Raw genomic sequence first — 11044 nt, 5'->3', positions numbered from 1 at the left:
ATCTGCCCCTACACTACTTGGGATGTACCACCCCCCTCCCACTCCAGCCAGGAACAGACTCGGTCGTACCTGCACATTTCTAAGTGGGAGTACCGTCGGCCTGTTCCTCGGAAATGGGATGTATGTAGTGCATGCAGCCTACCGAGCTCAGATCCACACTCCATCCTTACCCGGGAGTGGAATATCACACCTCTGGGTTGAGGTGCAATACCCCTGTAGCAGCCGAATCCTCAGGGTGCTACATTTCCATTCCCTTTTTCTACACACCACAGTTTTCCACAAGGAAAAAATGACATGAAATGCGTGTGACTATACCAGCCACTTCCTCCAGCCACGGTCACTGTCTTCATCCACTCCTTAAAGTCTTGGGTCGTTGGTGGTTTTGATTTCACAATATTATCTTGTTTGGTCACTGCATACAGAACACCACATGGATCAAAGAATAAAGCTTCACACTTCTCCCAACCACCGGTTCCAATCTGTGTGGCTTGTCCATACGTCCAGGGTACATTTTCGTTGTCTGGCTGTGGACCTTTGTAGAACTCTCCACTTTTGGTTGTTCCATACAAATCTCCGTTTGGATGGAAGAAAATAATTTTATATTCACTCCATTCACATTTTCCGACTCTTCTGGCGATAGAAAACCAATCAACACCTTCCTTTGACTGAATTGGCCCCTTGTAAAGGTCTTTGTCCCGGACACAGAACAGTTCTCCTTCTGGACTGCAGGTAACATGGCTGGCATTACCCAGTTTTCCCACAACTGCGGCTCTATAATTATAGCCGTCTCGAGGATCTCTAGGTGGCAGACCGATTCTCATGGTACCATCTTTTCCGATGGCCAGTAAGAGAGTCTCTGAAAAAGGAGGAACCAGATCATTAAGATTAAATCATAAATTCATCTCAAAGTATAATCTAAACACAAAGAACACAAAGATGACTCCCAAACAATAACTCATGAAGGTAGGTATATGAAAAAAAGAACAATTGGGCCAGTGGAACCAGTCTCCGTTGCTTAATTGACAGTTGGATTTATTTCTGTATGGTATGATCGGCAGATTATTTCCAACTTTGCATAACAGCATTTTATTCACAAATTTCAGATCATTCCAAGAGTGACCATCTAAATATAATAAATGTAGCCACATTGAGACATGCAATGGTGATTATCATTCAGATACAACAGAAACAAAACCTTTGACATCGTAACTCAGTGCTCAACATTCAGGGATGGACTGGGACTGAAATCCAGCCCAGCATTTGAAAGCACACAGGCCCATGGTGTCCCCTCACCATTCATCATATTGGGGTCTTTATTGCTAATATTACTCTGCCTGGATGAAATCAATGTTCACTACAAGGCCTAGATTTCCAATAATACCAATAGTATTCTTATCCTGTATGATATCTCTTTCACAGCCTCCCATTCTCTATTATGGTCTCCCCACAGCCTCCCTTACAGTACGTAGACCATGCACAGCCTCACATACAGTGTGAAGGTCCCTCACAGAACACCCCCCTCAAAAAGAAAATAAAACATATACTCACATGATCCAGGCTCCCTGATCCTGCATCCTTCATCTCTACATTTGTCTTGTCTCAGAGTGGACATGGGGGCACGATGCAGTGACAACACCTGCCACCTAATGTCCCCTGCTTGGTGTCGGCCTCCCACAGGCTGCAGGCCGGCAAGAAGCTCATAGGCTGCTGGAGTAAGTGGTGGAGTAAGTGGTGGAGCAAGCTCTGGCTCTGAGCTCTATCACATCTATTAATATTCTGAGTACGCTGATACCGCTGACAGTGTCGAAATCAATGTGGTCCAATGACCAACCGGTCCATCTGGAATTTGTCTGATTTGCCCAATGGCAGGTATGGACATGTGAACTTTGTTGTTCATGCCACACTTCCATGAACTTAAAAACAATCACAAGGATTCGAACCCATCTTTATTATGTTAATTGTATTTCTCAGATTTTCTGTATGAGAGGAAAGTAAAATATGTTCTTACCTGGATGTTCCACTTTGAGGGAAATCAGTTTTCTTGCAGACTTCATTGTTTTTTTTGTGGTTTGTGGTTGTCTTGGAATTTGATCAATCTCCTGGACTTGTGGTTGTATCAGTAGAGTTCTGAGATTAGATCAGTAGAGTCCTTGGGTTGGATCAGTAGAGTCCTGAGATCAGATCAGTAGAGTCCTTGGGTTGGATCAGTAGAGTCCTGAGATCAGATCAGTAGATTCCTGAGATCAGAACAGTAGAGTCCTGAGATCAGATCAGTAGAGTCCTTGGGTTGGATCAGTAGAGTCCTGAGTAGAGATGAGCGTTGTTCTACTCGAACTGTTCGCCAATCTCAAATTCGAGCTGTTTTGGGCGGTGTTCGAGCCGGTCGGCGAACACGAACAATTTGAGAAAAATTCGGCTGTTCGAGGTTATGTTCGATAACTGTTCATGCACCAAAATCATAACTGGATTTTTTCTCAGTAATGATGAAAATTAATGTTAATACGCAGTTTGAGTGTACAGCGGGGCGGGGGGAGGGGCAGGGGATGGATATCTGCAGGAACAATGAAGATCTCCATTTTTTTTTCTCTTTCCCGCATTTGCAGTGGGGAGGTGCAATCTGTCAGCCTATCAGCAGCGCACACACGGAGCGAAGTGCTTTTTTTCACACAAGCAAGGGCATGTGTGATTGGCAGTGTATGTCACATGTCCTTGCCCTATAAGACCAAGCCATTTTCCCCGTCGCCACCATTTTCTCACTGCTGCAGCTGCGTGTTAGACGGCACCGCTGTTGCTGTGTGTGCTATACCTTGTTAATTTCAAGCCAATTTTCGCACAAATATACAGATAGCTTGGGAGTAGGGAATAGTTGTGATTGCAGTCCTTTTAAGGACTAGGTTACAGCATTTCCTACGACTTTTATCAGGCAGGTCTGTGCTCTTAAATAGATAGATTGTGGGAGTAAAGACTAATTGTAATTGGAGTCCTTTTCAGGACTAGGTTACATCAGTTCCTATCAGTTTTTGCCAGGCAGGTCTGTGCCAGTGCTGTGCAAGTTTTTTTCACAGCATTTGGCTGAATCTAGCAAAGCTAATCCTTTTTGGCCTATTGCAGAGTGTGTTAGTCAGTGGAGTAGCCTATCTGTGTTGCAAGATATACCACCTGTGTATAGAATACCAATTTTTTTACTGCACCTAGTGAAGTAAAATCTTTTGGGCATAGCATCATTCTATTAGTCCATCTATACTGACCTCCATCAGGTTGCAAACTGAATATAATTTTTTTCTGCATCTAGCTCTGAAAAAATATTTGGGCTTCTAGCAGTGTGTGGGACTTGGTCTATTAGTCCATCTATACTGACCTCCATCAGGTTGCAAATTAAAAATATTTTTTTTCTTCATTTAGCTCTGAAAAAATATTTGGGCTTCTAGCAGTGTGTGGGACTTGGTCTATTAGTCCTTCTATACTGACCTCCAGCAGGTTGCAAATTGAATATAATTTTTTTCTGCATCTAGCTCTGAAAAAATATTTGGGCTTCTAGCGGTGTGTGGGACTTGGTCTATTAGTCCATCTATACTGACCTCCATCAGGTTGCAAATTAAAAATAATTTTTTTCTGCATCTAGCTCTGAAAAAATATTTGGGCTTCTAGCAGTGTGTGGGACTTGGTCTATTAGTCCATCTATACTGACCTCCATCAGGTTGCAAATTAAAAATAATTTTTTTCTTCATTTATCTCTGAAAAAATATTTGGGCTTCTAGCAGCGTGTGGGACTTGGTCTATTAGTCCATCTATACTGACCTCCATCAGGTTGCAAATTAAAAATAATTTTTTTCTGCATCTAGCTCTGAAAAAATATTTGGGCTTCTAGCAGTGTGTGGGACTTGGTCTATTAGTCCATCTATACTGACCTCCATCAGGTTGCAAATTGAATAAAAAAATTTTCTGCATCTAGCTCTGAAAAAATATTTGGGCTTCTAGCGGTGTGTGGGACTTGGTCTATTAGTCCATCTATACTGACCTCCATCAGGTTGCAAATTAAAAATAATTTTTTTCTTCATTTAGCTCTGAAAAAATATTTGGGCTTCTAGCAGTGTGTGGGACTTGTTCTATTAGTCCTTCTATACTGACCTCCAGCAGGTTGCAAATTGAATATAATTTTTTTCTGCATCTAGCTCTGAAAAAATATTTGGGCTTCTAGCGGTGTGTGGGACTTGGTCTATTAGTCCATCTATACTGACCTCCATCAGGTTGCAAATTAAAAATAATCTTTTTCTGCATCTAGCTCTGAAAAAATATTTGGGCTTCTAGCAGTGTGTGGGACTTGGTCTATTAGTCCATCTATACTGACCTCCATCAGGTTGCAAATTAAAAATAATTTTTTTCTTCATTTAGCTCTGAAAAAATATTTGGGCTTCTAGCAGTGTCTGGGACTTGTTCTATTAGTCCTTCTATACTGACCTCCAGCAGGTTGCAAATTGAATATAATTTTTTTCTGCATCTAGCTCTGAAAAAATATTTGGGCTTCTAGCGGTGTGTGGGACTTGGTCTATTAGTCCATCTATACTGACCTCCATCAGGTTGCAAATTAAAAATAATTTTTTTCTGCATCTAGCTCTGAAAAAATATTTGGGCTTCTAGCAGTGTGTGGGACTTGGTCTATTAGTCCATCTATACTGACCTCCATCAGGTTGCAAATTAAAAATAATTTTTTTCTGCATCTAGCTCTGAAAAAATATTTGGGCTTCTAGCAGTGTGTGGGACTTGGTCTATTAGTCCATCTATACTGACCTCCATCAGGTTGCAAATTGAATAAAAAAATTTTCTGCATCTAGCTCTGAAAAAATATTTGGGCTTCTAGCGGTGTGTGGGACTTGGTCTATTAGTCCATCTATACTGACCTCCATCAGGTTGCAAATTAAAAATAATTTTTTTCTGCATCTAACCCAGCCAATAGTTTTGGCCTAATACCACAGTTTGGCCACTCAGCTCTGCTCGGTTACCATCCATTGTTTTTTTGTGCAAACAACTCCAGAGTTGTGAATTAGTTAACCACCAAAATGAGTGGAAAAAGGCCTGCTGCTGGTGGAAAGGGGAATAGGCGTGTTGGGAAGGGGAAAAAAGGTTGTGTCCGTGGGGTAGGTGCAGAAGAAAGACCATCTTCCAGCCAAACTAAAATGTCTACTTCTTTTAGCGGACAATGTGATAAGATCCCTTTCTTACGGCCACGCCAATCGCTACAAATTCCAGATGAGGCACAAAAACAGCAGGTGCTTCAACGGATATCAAGTGCTCCTTTAAGTGGGCTCTCCTCCACATCAACTTCAACATCACAAATACTCCAGTCCTCAAAGGTGTCACCCAAATCGCACTTGCTTCCTCACAGCTCCCAAATCTCCAGCTGCCCGTCTGAGTATGAGGTAGAACAGATGGTTGAGTCTGCAGAGCTGTTTACTCATACTATAGCCTGGGAATCAGAGGTCGACTCCAGCGCTTCTGTGAATCCAGACGAGGAAATGATCTGCACTGATGCCCAGAATCTTTATGAGTCGGATCCAGGACCAGACGCAGAAGGTTCTGACCATAATGTAGACCCTCATTCCCAAACTGTAACTCCTGTTGGTGGAGACAATGAGGAAGACGATGATAAGACTCAAATACCTGATTGGAGCGACAACTTTAGTTTTTTGTCAGGGCAGGAACAGGTTGGCTCTGAGGACGACGGGTGTGATAACGCACAGGGTGATGATGATGAGGTCGGAGATCCCACTTACTGTCAACCCACAGTCAGCCAAGAGATGAGGTCAGCAGAGGAGGTGGAGGAAGATGCTAGTGACGACGAGGTCAGGTTGCGCCTTCCTGGACAGAGACGTAGTACTGGAAGCACGTCAACAACTGCATCCTCAAACACAACTCTGCCTCTCACCACAAGTCGTGGTGGCTCTTCAGGTCGCATGGGTGCTAAGCCTTGCATAGCCTGGGCATTTTTTCAGATCGATAAAGATGACCCAACTCGTGTTATCTGTAACATTTGTCAGCAAAAGCTAAGTAGAGGCCAAAAAATACATAGTTTGAGTACTTCATGCATGAACCGGCACATGGACATGAAGCATAAGTTGCAGTGGGAAGCTCAGTGTGCTACAATGCGGTCTAGCCGGCCGGGCCAACCACCGTCTGCCATATCTTGTGCATCCGCGGCCTCTTCATCCTCTGTGACTGGGGGGACAGCAGTCACACCTGTTTTGGGGCGCAGACCTGCCACCTCTTTACCCGCAACAGCCAGCGTGATTGGCAGGTCATCATTTTCTTTGGAGGTGGTAACACCAGCTGGTCTTGAGCGCTGTCCGACATCGATAGCACCACCTTTGGATCAAGGCAACCTAACATGTCCGCCTGCATCTTCCTCACAGACCGGCAGTTTGCCGGGGACACCCTTATCAACCCCGTCTAAGCACAATAGCCAGCCCTCGGTCCCTCAGATGTGGACAAGTAAAAGACCATTTCCTCCTAGCCATGAGAAAGCTAAGAGGTTGAATTTCACCATCTGCAAGCTCTTGGCTACAGAAATGCTGCCTTTCCGCCTGGTGGACACAGAGGATTTTCGAGACCTTATGTCCGTCGCAGTGCCCCAGTACCAGATGCCCAGTCGGCACTACTTCTCAAAGAAAGGTGTGCCTGCGCTCCACCAGCATGTCGCACACAACATCACCGCTTCTTTGAGAAACTCTGTGTGTGACAGGGTGCATTTCACCACAGACACTTGGACGAGTAGGCATGGACAGGGGCGTTACATGTCGCTGACTGGGCACTGGGTAACTATGGTGACAGCAGGACAAGGGGCTGCTGTCCAAGTCTTGCCGTCCCCACGAGTTGTGCGTCAATCCTCTTTATGTCATTTTTCCTCCACTGCTTCTGCCTCCTCAACCTCCTCTCTGTCTTCCACCTGCACCCAAAGTCTGTCTGGTCATGCCACAAGCTTTCTAACTGCGCAGAAGGGATCCTGCACACCTCCTTACTATGCTGGCAGTAGGGCTCAACATCATCAGGCGGTTTTTACATTGAAATGTCTGGGAAATGTGAGTCACACAGCTGAGGAGTTGTGGTCAGCTCTGGAGAACCAATTTCATGAATGGTTGTCTCCACTGGACCTGAAACCAGGGAAGGCCGTGTGCGACAATGCTGCAAACCTGGGTGCGGCCCTTCGCCGGGGCAATGTCACACACGTGCCTTGTATGGCTCACGTGTTGAACCTGGTTGTCCAGCAATTTTTAGCCCACTCTCCCAGACTAGATGGCCTTCTGCAGAGGGCACGGTCGCTGTGTGCTCACTTCCGCCGTTCGCATCCCGCAGCTCAGCGACTTACATCTCTACAGAAGTCGTTGGGCCTGCCACTTCACCGGCTAAAATGCGATGTGCCTACCCGGTGGAATTCAACTCTGCACATGTTGCAGCGACTGTGGCAGCACCGACAAGCCCTGGTGCAATACGTTCTGACGTATAGCCTGGGCCAACGAGATTCAGAGGTGGGGCAAATCACGCTGGAGGAGTGGTCTCAGATCAGGGACCTATGCACCCTTCTGCACAGTTTTGAAATGGCGACGAAGATGTTTAGTGCTGACGATGCCATTATCAGCATGACTATTCCGGTGATTTACATGCTGGAGCACATGTTAAACAGAATTCGGAGTCAGGTGGTGGCACAAGAGGAGGTGGAGGAAGTAGAGGAGGAGGAGTTGTATGCGGAAGGGCTAACATCTGCAAGGTCCAGACGGTCGGCAGCACCAGGGCGGCAGGCATGTGAGGGTGGGGGAGATGATTTTACCAGGGCGCATGGTAGCAGCCAAACTAGTGAGGAAGGTGCAGGAGCCCAGGAAGAAGTGGAGGACGAACTGATGGAAGACTCATCAGATGAGGGAGACCTTGATCACATTTCTGTTGTGCGAGGTTGGGGGGAGAGGACAGAGGAAGGAAGCATGATTGTTACCTCACCACCAACACAACAGGGACTTGGTGCTCCTGGATGCGCAACACACATGAGTGCCTTCTTGCTGCACTACCTGCAACATGACCCTCGAATTGTGAGAATTAGAAATAATCCTGACTACTGGGTTGCCACACTGTTAGATCCCCGGTACAAAAGTAAATTTGCAGAAATTATTCCTGCCATAGAAAGGGATGCACGCATGCAGGAGTATCAGCAGAGACTGTTGCAGAATCTTACATGTGCTTTTCCACAAAATACCAGTGGTGCACGTAGTGAATCTCACAGTTCCAACTTGCCAACCGTGGTCTGTATGGAATTGTTCAATAAAGGGCCCAAAATTAAGATAACATAGATGGGAGAGGTCTCTATGAATAGGAATTCCTAAGTATTTGATACCCTGTGAGGGCCAGGCAAAGGGAAAGTTGGACTGGATGGAATCCTATATGGATTTAGGGAGGGAGACATCGAGGGCCTCAGACTTCGCTGCATTGATTTTAAAATTTTACCATGTAACAAAGTGATCTATTTCAGCCATAACAGCAGGGATGGATATATGTGATTGAGTGATATATACTAGGACATCATCAGCAAATAGAGAGCACTTGTACTCGGTGCCTCCCACCTCAATCCACCTAATATTGGGGTTATGGCGAATTGATGAGAGCAGGTGCTCCGTCACTAGGATGTATAAGAGAGGGGACAGAGGACATCCCTGCCTTGTCCCATTGGTGATTGTGAAAGGTGATGAAAATGTTCTGATGCACCCCCTGGGCCTTGGGACACCCGGAGCCGGACCCTTTTTGGTGGATGCTGGTGGTTGTAGTCTTCGTGGCGGCGATCCGGTTCCGTGGCTCAGGGCGGTCAAACCAGTGGCGGAACTATTTATGTGGTTTTGATGTTTAAATGTCCGACTACGCCACCCGTGGATTGCGGTCAGAGTGAACCGCCGCTACAGGGCAGACCGCTAAGGCTGGTGTTGTGGGTGCAGCAGAGCGTAGCATTACTCCCCACGGGAGGAGTATAGCCTCAGGGCAGTGTATGCGGAGGATGGGGGTGATGGTGCAGGGCAGCAGCAGTAACGACACGGAGTCAGTGATGCAGTTCAGGGCCTTTACTCACAGTTCTTATTATCCAGACCACGTCTGCAGGTAACGGCTGCCCACGTCGTACTGTGCTCACCAGGTGAGGGGCTCAGACAACTCCCAGATAACTTTGGAGCGCTTCACAGGACCCCCTTTGTGTGTCCTTTGTCTGGCCTTTCTTACCAACACTTCTGTCCGGCTGCCTCGGGCCTCCTCTTGGTAAACTTGGCGCCAGTTTCCCTGACCCTATGTGGTGCCTTCCTAGCGGGTGGAGCAAGGGGCTGCGCCACATAAAATGTCAGAGCCTCCGGTTTCTAGCTGAGGGTCGTTTCCTGCCTCCACTAGTTCGGGGACCGGTCTCCCCCTTTGGCCTGACCCCTCCACGCAGGTGGATTCGGGCGTGCGGTGGCGACTCGCCCGTCCGCACCCCTGGGATCCCTTCATTCCTCGTTCCTGGAGCCTTCTCCGCTCCTCTTCCTTCCTTCTCCCTCTTGCAGGCCTGGGCCTCTGTTACTAGGCCCGCCTCCGGAGCAGAGCTCATGCAGAGCCCCTGCTCCCTGCCACTTCTGCTCAGACTTCTCTGCACTGAACTAAGATGGTGCCCACCTTTTATACTCCCTTCTCAATGCACCCAGGAACTGCTTCCTCCCTGCTCCTGCACTGCAGGGTTCCCCTTCCTCAGTGTTCCCTCCCCCCACTCCAGCCAGGGACAGGGACTGTCGTGCCCATCTCAGGGGCATATTGGTCGCCCTGCCCCACGGCAATGTGGTGTAATGCATGCAGGTGTCGGGTCCTGATCCACACTCCATCCTTATCTGAGAGTGAGATATCACACCTCTGGGTGAGGTGCAATACGTCTGTAGCAACCGAGCCCTCGGTGCTACAGTTCCATTTATCTTCAGCCTAGGTGACGTATTGTGATACAGGGCCATGATTTTGGCTATAAAAGGGTCCCCTAGACCCCTACCCCAAGCTTTTTAAGAGAATCATATATGGCGTGCCAGGAGACTCTATGGAATGCTTTCTCAGCATCCAACGAGAGTATCTACTTACAAATTTTTAACTGCATCTAGCCCAGGAAATACTTTGTGCCTAGTAGCAGTGTCTGCTAGTCAGCGGATTATCCCGGCTGTTAAGCAAGCTACACCACCTGTAGTTTGGACACTTAATTTTTTCAAAGGAAATGCTTCGGGACCACGGGATACTTAGTGAAGAGCATCAGGAGGCACCCCAAGGCATAGGGGCTGGGACTGGCAGTAGGATGCCTTGCGGTGGACAGCCGAGCTCGATCCTTATAAAAGCTTTTTAACTGCAGCAGCTTTAGTGGACGCTACTGGAGCTGGAATTACGCGGCTGCTGGCATGAGACTTGCCCTCCAATAGATCCTTGTAAATGGATTTAAAGTGTATTCATTCAAATTAGAGGGACAATTTAAATTAAAAAGCTTAGAGCTGCCTCCACCACAGGGGGGCTCTCTCGACCCACCAGCGGACAGGCACCAGTATTGGGAGAGGGGGGCTGGCCGTCAGGGTTCACCGCGGCTCTGGCACAAACCCGGCGACACGGAGGTGGCACGGGCAGGAGCGGACTGGCCGTCTCGGCTTCTCACTTTTTGGATTTTAGAAGGGCATGACATGCCTATATCTGTGTCTCCCCCTCCTTTTACTCCTCCACCTCTTTTCTTTTCGCATGACTATATGTACTTGTCACTTTTCCATGTGTTAGTTGTGTCTTCTGAGCAGTTTGTCAGCTTTTGGACACCTTTGAAGGTGTTTTCTATGTGTTTCTATGTGTTTTTGTTTGCCTGCCATTGGTTTTAACGGTGTTCGAAGGTGTTCGACGAACAGTTCGACGAACAGTTCGGCGAACACACGGGTGTTCGACGAACTGAACCGAACTCGAACACTACGGGGGTGGCTCAACACTAGTCCTGAGATCAGATCAGTACAGTCCTTGGGTTGGATCAGTAGAGTCCTGAGAT

At 47.1% G+C, this 11044-nt stretch overlaps 1 protein-coding gene across 1 annotated transcript; it reads right to left on the bottom strand.

Annotated features, from left to right (window-relative positions):
* Positions 1-230: 230 nt before the first annotated feature.
* LOC141197276 (uncharacterized) lies at positions 231-2302 on the bottom strand. The gene is made up of 2 exons (XM_073662664.1): positions 2009-2302; positions 231-856 (listed from the first exon to the last, which is right to left on the bottom strand). The coding sequence occupies exons 1-2, from the start codon at positions 2052-2054 to the stop codon at positions 231-233; spliced, it is 672 nt and encodes a 223-aa protein (XP_073518765.1). The 5' UTR covers positions 2055-2302.
* Between the last annotated feature and the right edge of the window lie 8742 nt (positions 2303-11044).

Source organism: Phyllobates terribilis, unplaced genomic scaffold (genome assembly GCF_046119375.1).
Source record: "Phyllobates terribilis strain yellow unplaced genomic scaffold, ASM4611937v1 Scaffold_82__1_contigs__length_6685932, whole genome shotgun sequence".
Taxonomy (NCBI): Eukaryota; Metazoa; Chordata; class Amphibia; order Anura; family Dendrobatidae; genus Phyllobates; species Phyllobates terribilis.
This window is presented reverse-complemented; position numbering and strand designations above follow the sequence as displayed.

Bases quoted from the DNA above. Each gene is read 5' to 3' on its own strand.
- LOC141197276 (XM_073662664.1), bottom strand. From the start codon at position 2,054: ATGAAGTCTGCAAGAAAACTGATTTCCCTCAAAGTGGAACATCCAG. The intron at 857-2,008 runs GTAAGAACATAT...CTCCTTTTTCAG, and splicing joins CCTCAAAGTGGAACATCCAG to AGACTCTCTTACTGGCCATC.